At 53.2% G+C, this 17616-nt stretch overlaps 1 protein-coding gene across 1 annotated transcript in view; it reads right to left on the bottom strand.

The window, feature by feature from the left end:
* CNGB1 (cyclic nucleotide gated channel subunit beta 1) overlaps positions 1-17616 on the bottom strand; it is an 85749-nt gene that overhangs the window by 55892 nt on the left and 12241 nt on the right. Inside the window, exons 4-15 of the mRNA XM_053211125.1 lie at positions 16024-16199; positions 13899-13956; positions 13529-13601; positions 12587-12707; positions 12440-12482; positions 12205-12241; positions 10506-10581; positions 10177-10216; positions 9638-9821; positions 8080-8155; positions 6451-6487; positions 501-663 (exon numbers count right to left, since the gene is read on the bottom strand). Of these exons, the coding sequence (XP_053067100.1) occupies positions 501-663; positions 6451-6487; positions 8080-8155; positions 9638-9821; positions 10177-10216; positions 10506-10581; positions 12205-12241; positions 12440-12482; positions 12587-12707; positions 13529-13601; positions 13899-13956; positions 16024-16191 (1076 nt within the window). The 5' untranslated portion in view covers positions 16192-16199. The remainder of the gene's footprint in view (positions 1-500; positions 664-6450; positions 6488-8079; positions 8156-9637; positions 9822-10176; positions 10217-10505; positions 10582-12204; positions 12242-12439; positions 12483-12586; positions 12708-13528; positions 13602-13898; positions 13957-16023; positions 16200-17616) is intronic.

The following is a 17616-nucleotide window of genomic DNA, read 5'->3' as shown; positions in this document are numbered from 1 at the left end:
CCTGCAGGCCTATTCACGTGCATGTGCAAGAGTGTTTGTTGCAAAATTGTTTACAATAACAAAATTTCGCAATCACAAATGTATATAAATCCTGGCACATCCACACAATAGAATACTATGCGGTTGTTAAAAAACAATCTGTGGATGATCTCTATGCACTGAAGGTGGAAACACCTCAAGGTATATTGTTGAATGAATAGAGCAAGTTGCAGATACGTAGGTGCATGTGATATGCTATCTTGTGTGGAAAAAAAAAAAAAAGAAAAAAGGAATCATGCCTGTAAATGCTCAGATGCTCCCTGGACCAGCACAGAAAAAACTGGCAGCTACTGTCTCTATTCACAGGGAGAGGACTGGATGTCTGGGGGAGGGAGGAGGAGGAAGGAGTAGAGGCAGGTTTGGCTCCTGTTCTATGTCCTTTGATACCTTTGGGATTCTGTACCATGTGCCTGTTATCTTTCCAAACGATCATTTGTTCCAGGGCCTTCTCTGGTTCCCACCTGGGCATCTCCTCCATGGCCTCATTCTCCTCTTCATAAGCTGGAGCTGCCTCTGAGCCCTGCGGACTGGTGCCCCGGTCCTGATACTCGTCCTCCTCCCAGTGAGGGTCAACCTCTTCTAGGACGAGATCGGGCTCCTCTTGGCCTCCAGGGAGGATGCAGACTGCAGGGGACACAGGGCACAGGGGAGAGTGGGCTTGGGCTTCTGAGTCCCAGGGACCACACAGGGGGCCTTGGCCATCACCAGCCATGGGCCAGCTCTCAGCCAAGCAGCAGAAACAGCACCATTATCCACAGGACCGTTAGCAGCCAGATCAGTGCTAAAGTGACAGGCTGAAGCCCATGATCGTTCACCCTGTTTCCTTCTGGTCATTTTCCCCCTTTTTTTCCTTTTGAGATAGAGCTTCAATTACAGTTAGCTTTTGTGTCTCCTTAGGGCCCCCGTTCTTGGAGGTTTGTGCAGAGGCAGAAATAACGCTTCTAACCACAGCATCATAGGAGATACGGAAGATCCAAGCTTGGGGTCTGCCTTGGCACATCCAGGTGCAAGGTGACCCGACATGTCCAGAGGAACACAGAGAGAGCTTGCCTCCTGCATGTTCTCTAGATGCCGCCCACTGGTGACAGCATACAAATGCTCATAACCTCAGCACCCATTTCTAGCAGTCCTTCCCTCCTGGGCCTAGAGGCTCCAGCTTCTGCGGGGATTGACCTTCTGGCAGAGATGGTCCCACCTTCAGATAGGATCTGTCATTTTCACCATTTCTCCACGTACTCAGGTCCCTGACAGTGCAAACAGTGTGGGGCTGTGAGCTAGGCGGAAGTGGGTGCAGGGGACTCCCATCAGGGACCTAAGTCCCCCGTAGTCAAGAGGAAGGGGAGAAGAGAGGAGATTGTCTAGATATCAGGTGTTCCCAAAAAGCTCCAGGATCTTGGTGATCCTTAAGCCAAGCATGAAATTATGAATAGTGACTTTAAATGGGAGTTGGTCTGAAGTCTTATCCTGTGACTTTGGAAAGTATTGCTCATGGTGTAGAAAAAATAATAATAATATAATGGCAGCTACATTTATCGAGCACTTATATGTTCCTAGCCCTGTGCTTAATGACATACATGGATTAACTCAATTAGTCCTCAAACCAACCTTTTGAGGTGGGAATAATTGTTACCCCCCCCCATTTTATTTTCCTTCTTTCATGTTGTTTCCTCATTTACAGATGAGCAAACTGAGACACAGGCTCACAGCTTCTGTTACAAGGTGTGTCCCATGTGCCAGGCACAGGGATGTCTGCTTTCCAAGAGCTGTCTTCCCCTGCTCCTGCCTCCTGGTTCCCAGGTATAGACATTATCCTGCCTCACACAGAGGCACCCGCCTGCCCTCCAGGGAAATCCCCTACACGCATCCTGAACTAGGCTTTTCCACGTGGGTCCTGGCCCCTCCAGCCCTACAAACACCCCTGGGGTTTGACCGGGGAGGCTCATCCAAGCGTGGCCCCAAATCCAGTGGTGGGACATGTCACACGTGTCATTCTAGACTGCCATCCAGTAACAGTGTAGCATCTCTGCCCTGAGCAGCCACTTGGGGTACAAGTCCCTAAATGGCATACGGGAGACAGAACAAACATCCCCTGGCTCGTGAGTTCATTAGCTTTCACAGCAACCCTGCATGGTGACAGCATGGTGGCAATAGTACTCTCGCCATTTTATAAAGCACAGAGCCAGCTCAGAGAGGCTAATGACTTGCCCAAGGCCACAAAGGATGTCAGAGGCATTGCCAGGTCTCCTGACTCCCGATTCCCTGGTTTGCTACCCCAGGCGAGAAACATGCCCCTGAGTGCCTCCTGGCATGGGTGGCCTCTCCGTGCTGGGCACTGCATGACCCCAGCCTTTGGTGTCCTGAAGAGTTGATGCCGTCTTTGTTTACATCCTCGCTTTCTTTTTAGATACTATTTAGTGAGGAAGCATTTTACAAGCTTTTCCTCCTTTCATTTCTGGGCCAGGCCGCTGAGCCATGCCCTATACAATCCCCATTTTACAGCCAGAGATTCTACGGCTCTGAGAAGAGACTGGTGGCCAGGGTACCAGAGGGGAAGGGCAGGCACAGGGTACTCGGCCACACAGATCCAGTGGCAGAGCTCCCTGCAGGCCTGGTGGAGCCCTGAGACCCTCTCATTAGGCATCGGAGTCAGAGCTCCCTAGCTTTTTCAGGGCCCTGCCCCTGGGTCCAGATGGGGCCACTGAAGCACTGTGGGTGTTCAAGCTCATACGGAAACTCCTGCTCCATCTGGGGCTGAAACTTTGCTCCTGGAGTCCCTCATTGTCCCACCACCTCCTGGCCAGCATTCTCTGCCAGCCTAGGATGTCCCTCAGGGCAACTGAATGGGGTTCTGGCTCCAGGAGTGAAGGTCATCAATTGCATCTGAGGAAGGAGCTCCTATTTCCAATCAGCAAACAGGGAGGCGGGAGGCATAAATTCTAGGTCAAGGCCCGCACCAGACCCTGGGTTGCCGGCAAAGCCCAAGTTCTGGCTTATCCTCCCTGGCATGCCTGGGTCCTAGATGCTTTGGATGTGGCCCAAAGCTCAAGAACCCTGATTCCATTGCTTTCTCTGCCTCCAATGCTTGCTCAGCCTCAGGGTAGTCTTTGTGAAGTCATTCCCCTGCTCAACCACCTTCAGTGGTTCCCCATTGTCTATAGCCTAGTCCTGTAAGATCAGGCCCTACCCTTTTTTTTCCCAATATTTATTTATTTTGAGAGAGAGAGCACATGTATATGGGGGAGGAGCAGAGAGAGAGACAGAGAGAGAAAGACAGAATCCCAAGCAGGCTCTGAGCTGTCAGCACAGAGCCTGACTTGGGGCTCAATCTCACAAACCACGAGAGCATGACCTGAGCTGAAACCAAGAGTTGGATGCTTAACCGACTGAGCCATCCAGGCATCCCAGGCCCCAGTTTTTCTGGCTTTAACTTCTGCATCAAAAACTCGGGATTTGCTGAGGTACCCAACACTCTCCCTCTCCCACCTCCAGCCATTTGCTCACTTTATTCCCTCTCCTGGGTTGTCCTCCCCTCACTGCCAACTGGGGACCTGAAGGGTCTCAAAGTCAAAGGCTTAGGTAGCCAGGGAGATGGTATTATAGGTGAAGGGGGGGCATGTGCTGCCTGCCCTCAGGAGTGTCCTCAGAAGCACAGCATGGGTCTATTATAATTGCTATAGAGAAGCCAGACTTATCCAATGCAAAGCCACCTTGTTTTTAGATGTTGGCAACTAATTCTAATATTTAAAATCACTCCTTGCCCCAAACACAGACATCTGTGGGCCAGCTGGGGATCAGGATCCCTGGCAAACTCCTCCTTCCTGCTACCCCAGTACCATGGGCCACATTAACTCAACCACTTTTCAAACCTAAGTACTCATTTTAGCTTCATCTGAAGCAAATATATCATGCAATCACAGCTTTGATGTCTAATTTATGCTTTTTAATGTCACCGAAGTCATGTGCCGTTGTCCACTGCTGGACCCCAAATTCTTCGAGGGAGAGAACACAGCCTAGCCTAAGAGGATCCTCTTCTGGGAGAAACTGTGTCCCACTGGGGCACCGCCTGTGTGCCAGGCACCACGCTGAGGGCTGTGCAGGCGACCTCTCAAAGAGAGTCCTCCATGGGCTTCCTCACAGTCTTCTGGTGGGAAAATCTCCTGCTGTCTAGCCTGAGTCCCACACGCTGCCCTTGGCTGCCCTTCTTGCTTCCATGGAAAGGCGCCGGCTTTGGTCTCAGAGAAGGAGCTGTGGGACTGGCTCCCTTCACCTAGCCTGGGAGTGTGGGGAGCGGCAGGGGGGTCACTGTTCAAGGAGGGCATGGGGTCAACAGCCACCTCTTCCCCCTCCCCTGCAGGTCTTCAGGGCACCCTTGTCTCCTTCCATCCATCCGTCCGTTTGTCCATCTGCGCTCTCCCAGGATCCCTTCTCTCTTGTTTCAGAGGCCCCCCGCTGCTGCCACGCCTGAAACAAGACAGAAGGGTGGGTGGCTGGGTGGGCAGGCGGAGGGAATGAATGAGCAGGTGCGTGAATGAATGAATGAAAGGGCAGGGAGGCAGGGGGTAGAGCTGGCAGCAGGAGAGGGAACTCCTGCCCCAGCCCCTTAGGGTCACCCCATAGAGTGGGTTGAATCATGTCCCTCTGAAACATATATTCAGTCCTGATCCCTACAACCTGTGAATGTGACCTCATTTGGAAATAGGATCTTTGCAGATGTCATTAGTTAAGGATCTCAAGATGAGCTCATCGTGGATTTAGGGCGGGCCTTAAATCCATGACTGGTGTCTTTATAAGAGGAAGGAGAGAAGATCTGACAGACATGGAGGAAAAGGCAGAGATTGGAGGCCAGCTAGCAGCCAAGGGACCTGGAGGACTGCCAGCAGCCACCAGAAGCCAGGAGAGAGATAATGGGATGGTTTCTCCCTAGAGCACCAGGAGGAGCCGACCCCCCAGCACTTCAAGCTGGGGCTTCTGGACCCTGAACTGTGAGAGAACACATTTCTGCTGTTCAAAGGCACCCAGTTTTTGGTCCTTTGTTCTGTCAGAACCTGGGGAGCTAACACACTGGGCTCCTGGCCCCGCTGCCCCAGTGCCCACCCACAAGCCACACACTCCGGGTTCACGGGGAGGTCCTGTCCACAGCCAGCTGAGCACCCTGCCTCCTCCAGAGGAGCAGAGAGGAGGAGGAGACAGGGCCAGGGGCTCCGTCTTCGGAGCGCTCCACTCTGGAAGCTGTGCTCCAGGAATTTTCTGTTCCTTTAACCTTGACAACTGCTGCCAGGCCCAGCGGATGCTAGTCGCCGCTCTGTGACAACTTGGTTCTGTGACCTTGGGCAAATCCCTGTACCTCTGTCAGCCCCAACAGCCATGGGGGTCCCTGCTCTGCACAGACTCCACGAGGCTGAGCAAACCCTGCTCTGAAGCCTACCCCTTACAACGTTGTCACCATTATACAAATCCCATCTCCTCCCATGGCCACTCTGCCAGACTCTGCCAGACTCCGCTGCATGGTCAACTGCTCTGTCCATGCTCCAGGCTATGGTGGCCATCCTCACCCTCAGGGTGCTCATAAAGACCACCATCAGCCTGGCAGAGTTAGGGTTTTCTAGCCTAGGACATGGGTCCTAGGGACCCCACCATGGTCTGAGGGCCTGTGTCCAGGGTGGAATAGGGCCACCACCCACTGGCCCTCAACTCTGCTTTGCTCACCTCTAGAACTTATCACAGGCCTGGTACATAGCAGGCCTTCCATGACCTTTATGAATGAATGAATGAATGAATGAATGAATGAATGAATGCCCTGTACACCACACACTTGTCCCGAGGCCATGAAATGGAGGAAGAACAGATTTTGGACCCTGGCCTTCTCCTCCTAGCCTCAGTCGATCCCTCAGTACTAGTGCAGGGCTGGGATAAAAGGCAGCACATACCTCTCCACCCTCCCCACCCATAGGTAAGGGGAACCCTCCTGCCTCACTGGAGCTGGAGTTTATGGGATCTAGTTCCTCCAGGGAGACCCCATGCCTCTCGCCTCATCCCTCCACCGGGACTCTGCCTAGCCAAACCCACTGGCCCAGGGGGAAGTGGGGAGCTCTCTTTAGGTGTTCCCAGAGGAAGGGGATCCATCCGACTCAGCCTCACAACTGTTTTCTCTGGGTAGAAACTGGAAGGCAAGCCAGGTCCCCACCACGTCTCTCCCCAGCCACCATGCGGCCCTGGGACAGGCTCTGGCTACCTGGCCGGGCTGACCTGAGATGAGGCCTGCAGGACATGGACTCTCTCAGCTCCAGGTCAGGAGGCCCCAAACGTAGCCCCCAAGTAAGTTCAGGCCTGGCCAGCAACCACCCCACTGTGCACTCAGACCAAGCAACCCTCCCGGAGACACACACGAGGACCCACTAAGGTGTCACTTACCGGTCTGCACGTCACACGCCACAGGGGAATCAGGTTCCTGCATGGGGAGAAAAATGCCGTGTCCTCCTCACCGGCCTCCCTGCTTCCACCACCCCTCCCGGCACACACAGGGGCAAGAGGGCTTTCCTCACCCCTATCAGGACTCCCGCAGAAGGTCCCGTGGCTCCCGGCTCCTCTCTGGTCTGCTTCCCCCCCTCCTTTCTCAGAGCTCGCCCAGTGCTCCAGGCACTGTCCTCCCTGGGTCACCACTTGGTCCCACCTCAGCTCCTTTGCCCAGGCTGGGCCCCCTGCCTGAGCGGCTTACCTTCCACTCTCCACTCTCCATGTAGGGAAAACCTCCTCCCAGCCCTCCCCGGAGGGTTGTGTCAAAGCTGCGTCTGCAGGAGAGGCCTCTCCCCAAAGCACCACACCTTCCCCTGCCCCAGCCCCGTACTCGAGGGGGCCCCTCCTTTCTGTGGGGGCATCTTCACCACAGAATGTTCCTGCCACCAGGCCCTTTTCATCCTCTTGGAAAACTCCAAAGCTGTGTGTCCTCAGCCACCCACAGAGGCCACCTCAGCCACCCACAGAGGCCACATGGACACAGAGCCTACAGGCTCAGCCTGCAGGGACGGGGGCCCTGAGGATTTCTGCCCACCTCCTACCGAAGTCAGGACTGGGACCAGGCCTCTCGCCTCCCAGTTCCAGGTGACAATTGTCAGGTGGCTCAACCGGTTAAGCCGTCTGACTCTTGATCTCTGCTCAGGTCATGATCTCACGGTTCATGGAATGGAGCCCCATGTTGGGCTCTGTGCTGACAGCATGGAACCTGCTTGGGATTTTCTCTCTCCCTCTCCCTCTACCCCTCCCACACATGCTTTCTCTCTCTCTCTCTCTCTCTCTCTCTCTCTCTCAAAATAGATAAATAAACATTTAAAAAAACAAAAAACAAAAAACCAGTCAACAAATAAAGCTTAAAAAAAGTTGTCCCCAAGAGAGAAGGACCAGGTGCCAGGTTCTTGGAGAGGGGGAAGAAGAGGTGACAGAGGACTTGCTCCCTCCACCCATTCATGTTAGAGTCCTAGGTTCTCAGAAATGCACACAGGGCTCTCTGGCTTCCTATAAGCCCCAAGCCGCACTTCTTTCCAGGACATTCCTGGCCTCTCTTGTCTCTGGTCCTTTGCACCTGCTGATCCTCTGTCCGAAGGGCTCTTCCTACACCACCCCCATGCTACCTCTCCCTAGGTTTCAGCTTGCAAGCCACCTCCACCAGAAAGCCTTCCTTCATGCTGGGGGGCAGTGGTGGGGGTCCTCCTCTGTACCCCACATCCTCTCTGCTCCCTCCATGGAAGCATCTCCCCCACTGATTATGGCCTCCTGGTTAGCACGCTGGGCCAGCACTTCTCAGCCCCGTGGCCGCAGCCCCTCAGGGAAAGTGTGTGGAATAAACGTGAGCTGACTAGATAGACAGGCTGTTTCCCCGGGCGCTCACTGCAGCCTCCCTTCTTCCTTCTGTGCCTTCCGTGCCTTCGGTGCCCCGCCCTCAAACTATAGATCCTTGCCTGAGCTCCGCCCCCAGCCCATCAGTCCTTGCCTCAGCAAGGCCCCTCCCACCACTCCCTAGGGCCCCGCCCCCAGCCCTGCACAGACCTGCTCACCAGCCTTCCCATGGGGCACGGGTTGCGGCAGGGCCATCTCCAGCCTGTGCCGGAGCCAAGCCATCAACCTGCAAATGGGAGAAAGCAGGCCATGTCTAAGTGGTGGGGCTCACGGGGAAACTGAGACCAGAGTCAGGTCCCTCCCAAGGCAGACAGCAAGCCCACCAGAAGGCAGACCAGAACCAGGTCTCTAGCCCCAAAGACTGTTGCCCTCCTCCCTCTGGGTACCGCTCAGACCCCAGCAGGTAGCTCAGCACCCACTCTGCCACCCCCACCCCGGAAGTGCATGCAGGTGTCTCACACACTGCCAGGGCAGGAGCATTTGGCAACACATATCCCGATTTTAAATGCATGCATCCTTTGGCTCAGCGATGCCAGGTTCTCAGATTTGCCCTACAGATTTACTTGCATGTGAGTGAAATGATGCTTGTACAAGCCACTGATTGCAGTGAAAGAGTAGAAACAAGCTATGTAAAAGCTGGTACCACCCTATAATAGAGTACTCCGAAACAGTTGAAAGAGTGAAGCAGACCAATCCAGATAAAACCACCTCTAAGATACTTTTTATGTGTTTTTTGTCTTTAACTTTTTAATGTTTATTTATTTTTACGAGAGAGAGAGAGAGAGAGAGAGAGAGAGAGGCAGAGAGACTCGAGCAGGGGAGGGGCAGAGAGAGAAGGAGACACAGTATCCGAAGCAGGCTCCAGGCTCTGAGCTGTCAGCACAGGGCCCGACTCAGGGCTCAAACCCACAGACGTTGAGATCACGACCTGAACCACTTAACCAACTGAGCCACCCAGGTGCCCCTAAGATGCACTTTTTGGTGAAGAAAGCAAAATGCAGAACAGGGTATGCAGTTTGCTGTTGTCTGGTCCGTGTGTTGGTTTGAAGGAGAAATGTCCTCCCAGCTTGTTTGTGGGTAGAAAATGTGTTGAATGGCAGAGAGCTGTTGATGGGAAGAGACCCCAGAAACCCCTTTAAATTTTCTCCCCAGTGCATGGGTGACTTTGAAAATTTAAAAAACTAGTCTGGGGGCACCTGGGTGGCTCAGTCGGTTGAGCATGAGACTCCTGATTTCAGCTCAGGTCATGGGATCAAGCTCTGTATTGGGCTCTGTGCTGAGCATGGAGACTGCTTAAGATGCTGTCTCTCTTGGGGCTCCTGGGTGGCTCAGTTGGTTAAGCGTCCGACTTTGGCTCAGGTCATGATCTCACGGTTCATGGGTTTGAGCCCCACATCAGGCTCTGTGCTGACAGCTCAGATCCTGGAGCCTGCTTCGGATTCTGTGTCTCCCTCTCTCTCTGCTCTTCCCCCACTCATGCTCCATCTCTCTCTCAAAAATAAATAAACATTAAAAAAAAATCCTCTCTCTCTCTCTCTCTCTCTCTCCCCCTCTGCCCCTCTCCCCTGCTCACACTCCCTTTTTCTCTCTCTCTCTCTCTATCAAAACAAAAACGAAACAAACAATGTTCAGTGAAGTGTTGGATGTTGGGCTGGGGCAAAGCACTGATCCTGCTCCCCATGGAAGGCATGACATTTGGGGGGCTCACCTGGCAGGGTCCCCAGCAGGCAGCAAGGAGGAAGCATGGAAGGTGGCCTGGGGCTCTGAAGGTGGCTCTTCCTTGGGCTCCAGGGGGCCAGCAGTGGGCATGTTGGGGCTCTCCGGGGCCTGCAGCATGGGCTCCCTTTCCAAAGGGGGTCCTGGGGGCTCTAAGCAGCAGGCAGAGCAGGAGTCTAAAGATGACAAAGCAGGGCTCCATGCAATCCCTCATGGGCACAGGGGACCAGATCCCAGGCACCAACAGGACTGAGTAAGGAGCCCTTTGGAACCACTCCAACTATGCCTCTCATTAGACAGGGCACTGAGGCCCAGGAAGCTCAAGGGGCTTGTCAAGACCTCACAGGACGGTCCCACACCACTGGCTTCCCAGCCTGCACTGGGGAGGGGTTCCAAGGCCCACCACAACAGCCCAGCCCCCACAAGCCCTGAACCCCTCCCTGGCCTTGGTGAGGGCTAAGGTCCTCCCCCAGGATCCCTCAGGCCCCAGTGGCACCCCCAGCCCAGCCCTCCCCAGTCCCCTCCCTGTACCTGGGCCCAAGGCAGCATCTGCAGGCTCATCTCCCCAGTCCTAGATCAGAGACAGGGAGTGAGGTCACAGAGCAAAGTGAGCCCTGTGCACTCCCTCCCCAGCCAGTGGTGCCCAGGGCAGGCAGCAGGGGGCCCCCTCCTTCCCCACGAATCTGCTTGCTGTTTTGCAGTCACTCCTCTCCATCAAGGAGAACCCTCCAGGGAGGACAGCACTCCCTCTACATGTCCCAGGGGTTGGGGATAGCCTGCTGGACTACACACATCCTTTCTGGGACCCAGAAACCCTCCCAGGTGGTCATCTGCCTACTCCCCCTTTTTCCTCCACTTACCTTGGAGCTCTGGGGGGGCTGAGGCAGCACTTTCTCCAGATTCTGCTCAAGCCACCTGAGCAGCCAGGGCCCAGGCCTGCAAAGGGGACATGGATCAGTGGAGCAACCTAATCACCCTGACCTGAATGTCTGTTGGAATCCCAGGCTTCAACCAGTCCTTTCTCACCTCTGGTCCCATTCTGCACAGTGGGGACCTTGTATTGTACACTCTAGAAGGGTCTCAGGTAGTGGAGCAACTTCTGCCAGCCCCAAATTCTGACCCATGGCTGCACCAGGCCTGGAACAGCAGGCCCAGCCTTGGCCACCTGGGCCCCAGGTGAGAAACAGCAGCTGCCTGGGGACCTGAACGCAGCATGGGGGACTCCCTGTGCCTGGGACAGATAGGTCTGGCTTCATGGGTCTGTGAACAGTGCAGTCACACAGGGCCCCATACTTATAAGGGCCCACTTTTGATATTCATGCGGTTGTCACAATCTTAAACTCTTAGTGATTTTTTTAAAGGAGTCCTGCATTTTCATTTTGCATTGGGCCCCGCAAATTATATAGCTAGCCCTGGGGCAAATGGGTCCCAGATCCACCTGGCCTCCAGGCAGCCCCTCCCTCTTCAGGGGGAACCCACGTTCCCAGGGGATCCCATCCCCTCAGGTATGGCCCCAAAAGAAGGCTGGCAAGTCCTCTGGGGGACTTCATCCTAAATTGCTTTACTGGTCTCATGAGTCAGCCGAGTGGCCCCTGGGGACCCCTGATCTGGGCAGCCTCCAGGGACAAAAAGAAATAGACCACAGTGACTGGAACAATGAATGAATGAATGAATGAATGAGTGCAATCACATACATTCATTCATTCATCCCCTCCATGCTGAGTCCCCTCCTTATAGCAGGCCCTGTGCCAGGCACCAGGGTTCAGCAGTGACCAGACAAAAGTCCCTGCACTCAAGAAGCCAGCAGTCTAACAAATGAACAAGGGAAGGAATGAATGAATGGGGTGAATGAAGGTGAATACATGACTCCGGGTCCCCAGCAGAGATTGCAAACTGGAGGTTCCAGGCTTATCCGGGGGGCCCATAGTATTCTGAAAACTTTTCAGTTAGTTGGCAACATCTAAAATTTAAGTATTCCATAAAACCCTAAATTTCTAGCTTCTCCTAAAAAACTGGAGAATCTGGTCACACTGGGCCTGAACTCCTGCCAGACAGAGGCAATGGGAGCTGACCGGGGCCCTCTTAGAGAAGGACATGGCCTCCTCTGTTTACCATAGTCCTCACCCACCCTTAATAACAAGACAGCCACCCACCTTGGTCAAGTCTAAGAAGTACAAAGCTATTGCCAACTGTGAGGCCAACCTAGGTACCCCTATGTCCCCCACAGTGGTCCCAGCCCTGCCCCTGGGCTCCATACAATGCCCACATACACGAGCCCATCTATGAGGAACTCATCCATGACTTCTCCCCATGGCCTCCCACCAGAGCATCTCCCAGAAATCAGCACAAAAAACCATGGGAAGCACAGGGCCCTTTGGCTCCATTTTAAGAATGAGAAAAGTGAGGTCCGGAAGAGATGAGAGGCAAGTCCAAGGTCACACACGGAGGTGATGTGGTCCTGAACACAAGGTCCTCAGGTCTGGGCACACAGCTCCCCCAACCACACACACTATAGATGAGGTTCAGGGGCCAAACCATTGCTCAGGGATGGGGACTTACCCAGTGTCCTGGGCCCCAGGGGCCACATCGAGTCCATCTGCAGAAGAAAGGAAGGTGGTCAGCAGCAAGAGACCTGCCCAGACCCCATCTCCTGGTCAGCCTCACTCAAACCAGGGTTGGAATCCAGAGCCAGGCAGATGAGAGTTCCCAGCCTGTGAGCTCTCCACAGGGGCAAGATCCAGCCCGAGCTCCGCTAGTCCCACCCCCAAAAAGCCATCCTGCCTCCTGGCCTTACCTGAGTTCCCATTGCTGCATTGCCCAGGGATCTGTGCTCCTGCCTGCCAGGACAGACAGACACGTGAGGGCAGAGAGCCCAGACCCAATGGCCTCCCACCCTGCCCTTCCCCACCAAAACCACCTCAGCTCCCACCCCCACAAGTACCTGGGTGGGGCCTTCCAAGCCAGCAGCAGTGGTCTGGGCTGGCCCGCTGCTGAGGACCGGCTGTGGGACAACTTTCTCCATGCCTTTCTTGAGCCAGGTCAGCACCCAGCCACTGGGAGTGCTGAGGGACAAAGATCCGAGTTTGCCCTCAGGTCCCCGGCCCCTCCCTAATCCGAGTGGCACTCTCTGGTGTCCTAAAGAACTTGGGTTGAATCCCAAATGTCTATCTCCCCACTGTGAGGCTTCAGATATGTCACCTTCCCCCAAGGCTTGCATCCAACTCTGGAAAATGGCAGACACCAAACCTTGGCAAGGCAGGTATGCACAGTACCATCCTGAGCCCACTCCCATCAGATACTTGGTCCAAAGCAGCCAAGTTCTAGTATCCTGCTTCCTGCTTAGCCTGGCTCCAGGGGGTCCCATCCTACACCAGGCATACGTCATGTGCTCCAGAAGGGTCAGAAGGGTTGGGGATTTCCTGTGGGGCGTTTTCCTTGTGGCTGAGACTGGGCAGCCTAAATATGAGGGTCACAGACTCACTGCCTGAGGCTAGCTGCTCCCTCCACCCCCCAAAAGATATGCTCACTTGGATAAGCACTGATGGTCTAAAATGAGCCAACTTGGAGATTTTACATGAAAGTCTGGATTTCTGGCTTCATTGGGAAAATCAGAAGCCCTGGCCACACTGGATCTGCATTTCTCCCAAGCACTGAGAATGCCCCAGCCCCTATTCTCTGTTTCTCTTGGTCACATTGCCCATTTGGCCCAGGAGATCCTTGCCTCTGCCTGAGGATCCCTTCAGCCAGTTCCCAAGATGTTCTGGGCAGTTGCCAGCGAATGAGTGGAGACCTGAGACAGTGCTGGTCCCCACCCCCAAGTGGCTCCCTGGTTTTTTGGGGGGGTGGGAGCTGGCCCCGAGGAGAGGGAAGGGTGGTGTGGTACCTGTTCACTTTGGGAACCACAGCAACCTGGGCTTGGAGGGATGTGGGTGGAGTAGGGGCAGCCTCCTGGGTTTCTGGAAAAGAATTCCCCATACTTAGATCTGGAGCCTCAGAGTACCTAGGGAGGTCTACCCTGTGAGGGAGGTCAAGTCAGAGGTAGGGGAAAGAGGAGAACCCCAAGGGAGTCAGAAGGCCAGGGTTCCAGCTCAGCTCAGCTAAAAAGTCCCCAGGAGCCCGATCCTCAACTTCTCTGAGCCTCAGTTTCTTCATCTGTGAAATGGGCCTGCCGGCCTATGAACTCTGCAAAGCCCTGAGAGAGAACATACTCCTCCCTGCTGCTGGCCCTGCCAGCCTGGGCTTCCAGCACTTACCCTGAGGGCCTGGCTCAGCTGTAGCCACTTCCTCCCCCTCAAATGGCTCCTCCGGTGGCTGGAAGGTTCAAACAGGACCACGTAAGCCCTCAGGGAGACCAGCCTGGTTCAGGTAGGGGCAGCCCTCACCCCACCCACTAAGGACCCCCTCACCCCACAGGACCAAACAGCTCTATTCTCACATTCATCCCTGTAAATTCCAGCAGCTTCACCCTCTACTTGGGACACTTCCTCCCTCACAACACCACGGGTCCCACATCCAAGGTGCCCCCCTACCAAGGTAGCCCCAAGCCTATCACCTCCCCCAGGAAGCTGCCCCACTCCAGTGGCCTGAGAACAGAGAGGAACACTGGAGACAGTTATGAAGCCTTGAGGCAAACTGAAGGGGAGAGGGAGGGGGGAGGGAGGGGAGAGGACCCCCCACCAGCTATCCCTCTCCTGGGGGGGCCAAACCTGCCATTCCCCTGGAGCAGCTGGGTAGCAGTTCAGCATTTGCCATCTGCCTCTCATCTGCCTCTGTAGCTGCAGCTCCTAGTGCTGCGTGCACATATGTGCGTGTACAGACATGCACACACACACACACACACACACACACACTCATTATACATGTAAATGTATGAGCTCACATAAATGTCCATATATGTGCAGTTAGATGCATACATGCATGAGCACAAATAGGTACACGTGCAGTAACACAGCGGTGTGTGCATACACATGCACAGATAAGTGGATCTGCTCATACATGCACGTGTATATGCAAGACACAAAGCACATGTGCATATACGTTTGCGTATGTATACATGCCCCAATACACATGCATGTGCATAGAGGCACATGCAAAATATTCATATATGCATGTGCGTGCATGCAGACATGCACACATGCAAATGCCTGCAAGTGTACAGACACACAAACACATGCATATGCACACTCCCATACATTTGCATATATACACAGACACAGATACTTGTGTATACATACATGCACATATATATAAGCTCAGTTCCATAAGCAGGGGCATCTACACACATACACATGCACTGACATACAAACACATATTCACAAACACATCATTTCAAATGTACATCAACACACAATCAAATACACACATAGATGAATAAACGTGTGTGCACACACATATGCATGTATGCCTACACATACAAAGGTCTGCATCTGAACACTCACACATGAGCCTGCATGCACAGATGTATAAAATATGTATGTATACAAACATGCAGCTACATACAAATATGTTCATACACACATGCATGCACAGAAACACAAACATGCATACACAAACACATGAGTACATTCACAAACTCAGAAACATATACATGTACACACTCATACACTTATAGCATACCCCACACACCCTACAGACACACCAAGGCATGTGACATACACGTGTGCATACAAATACATGTAAATACGTGCATGTGTTTGTGTGCACACAATTTGCTAATACATATGTATGCACAGACATACCACTTAAGGACACAGGGCATGCACATATGTGTACATACATGTGTGCATGTGCAAACACATATGCACACAAACTCTCTACCTGGGTGGTCACTGTTTCCTGTATATACCCCGTGCTGCCCAGGACAAGCCCTTCCTCTACGAGGCACGCCCCGCCTCATCATCTCCAGTCACAAGTGGGCTCACCCTCTGTGTGTAGGAGCAAACCCCACCAGCTTCCACTCTCCAAAGTTAAGATGATTCTCTCCCTCCTCTGAGCTCGCATACTTCTGTCTGATATACTCATTTGGCCCTCCTGGGAGGGGAGAGCTGAATCCAGTGTTGGAGCTCCCCCAAATTCTCTCATCACCTCTGTCTCCTGGTAGAATGACCTGGCTGGTACTTGTCTGCTGACCCCCAGGGCAACGTCTTATTCACCATTACGCTTCTAGCACAGTGCACAGGCCTGGCATCCATTAGATGCTAAATCAAATCTTTTTAACTGAGCTTCTGAACTAGTTGTCATCAGGCTCCTGAATGGATGGGATGCAGAACTGGCAAGTTTGGATGTGCTCGAGTCCCCTCGTAGAAGGTCCCCGGGGGGGCAGCTGACCCAAGCTGGGAATTCCGGAGCCATAAGGCCAGCATGGCTGCAGCCTCTTACCAGGGATTCCTCCCCTAGCTCGGCCTCCTTCAGAGCTGTTTTAGGCGCCGGCTCTGGTTCCAGCTCCGCCTCCGGTTCTGGTTCTGCCCCCTCCTCCTCCTCCTCCATCTTTGTCTTCTGAGGGGTCCCTGGGGGCTGAGGCAGCACCCTCTGGACCCAGCTCCACATCCTGATGCCTGTAGGAGACAGAGTCCTTAGGCCTCCCCAGAGTGTCCACTGCTGCTCCCACCATTTGGGCGCCACTTAGGTGGGTCACACATTTCCCTTTTCTCTCATTCATCTTTAAAAACATTTTTGCAAATTATTCCTCCAGGTATTCACCTGATAGAGATACTAAGGCCAAAAACGTGTATAAAGAGCTTGGTCACAACAGTGTCATAGCAAAAGATGAAAAACACCCAAATATTTACCTGTAGGGATCTGGTTATTAGAAAGTTCCTAAATGTTCACCTATAAGAGGAACGCATATTAAATAAATTACAATACATCTGATAATGGAATACCATGGAGCCATAAAAAAGGTGGATCAGTTTGAACTAATATGGAAAGATGTACATACTCTGGACTCCAGGAATGAACAAATCAGTTAAACTCTCTGTGCCTCAGTTTGCTTGTCTGTAAAATGGGGATGTTACAGTACCTATCTCGTGGAGATCATTGTGAGGATAAAATAAACTGGTGAGAACATGGCAGGCACACACTGAGAACTTAACAAATGGCTATGACTATTATTTGGTGTCAAGCAAGAACAGTAATTGTAGAATATCACATTCAGCATGATCCCAACATGGATTTTTAAAACTACATTGTGAATAGCATATGAACAGAAAATGCTTTAACATAAAAATTAACCTGTTTTCATGATTCAAACAATTTTAAGATAAAATGACAATTAAATCCCTTTTTCAAGATTTACTGTGATATTTCAGCCCTACCTTCTATGGGTACAGTTTCTGGCAACATTTATCTTCTGGGAATGGGAGGCCTCCGCTCTTATGACTAAATCCCGCAGGATGGCCTGGCCCAGGGGCACCACACAGGGCAGTAGGTGCAAACTCCCACCCTTGAAAGGACCCTTCTGGGGAGATGCCCAACATGATAGAGTGCTTCTCTGTCCCTCCTCTGCCAAGGACACTGGCCCCAGGCTGAAAAGGACAGGCACAGGACCCAGGATCCATGCCCTACTGCCCGTTCCCCACAGCCCCTTGGCTGTGCCTCCTGCCCTCTGCTCACAGCCCCGACTTCTGCCCCCGCTCTGGCCTCAGCACCAGCTGTCCTGGGAGAGGCTGTGCTACAGGGGCAGAGCTCAGGGTGGGAAATCAGATCCCTGACTCAGCCTCCAAAAAGGTGAACCTGAGCCAGACATGAACCTCTCCGGCCTTCCATTTCCTTGTTGGGTGGGGACACAGACACAGTGATTTCCAGGGTTGGTAGAGCCCAAGGCCATGTGTTTAGGATGGAGGATTCCCCCAACCCCAGCCAGCCCCAGCCAGCCCCATGAGGCAAGACTGAGCTACGTGTCTTCTACCCTTGATCACATTCATCCTCGTTCTCCCTGCCTGCCACCAGCCTCAGGAAAATAATTGTTACCAC

Source organism: Acinonyx jubatus, chromosome E2 (genome assembly GCF_027475565.1).
Source record: "Acinonyx jubatus isolate Ajub_Pintada_27869175 chromosome E2, VMU_Ajub_asm_v1.0, whole genome shotgun sequence".
Classification (NCBI taxonomy): Eukaryota; Metazoa; Chordata; class Mammalia; order Carnivora; family Felidae; genus Acinonyx; species Acinonyx jubatus.
The sequence above is the reverse complement of the archived record's forward strand: the minus strand, read 5'-3'. Positions and strand labels throughout refer to the sequence as shown.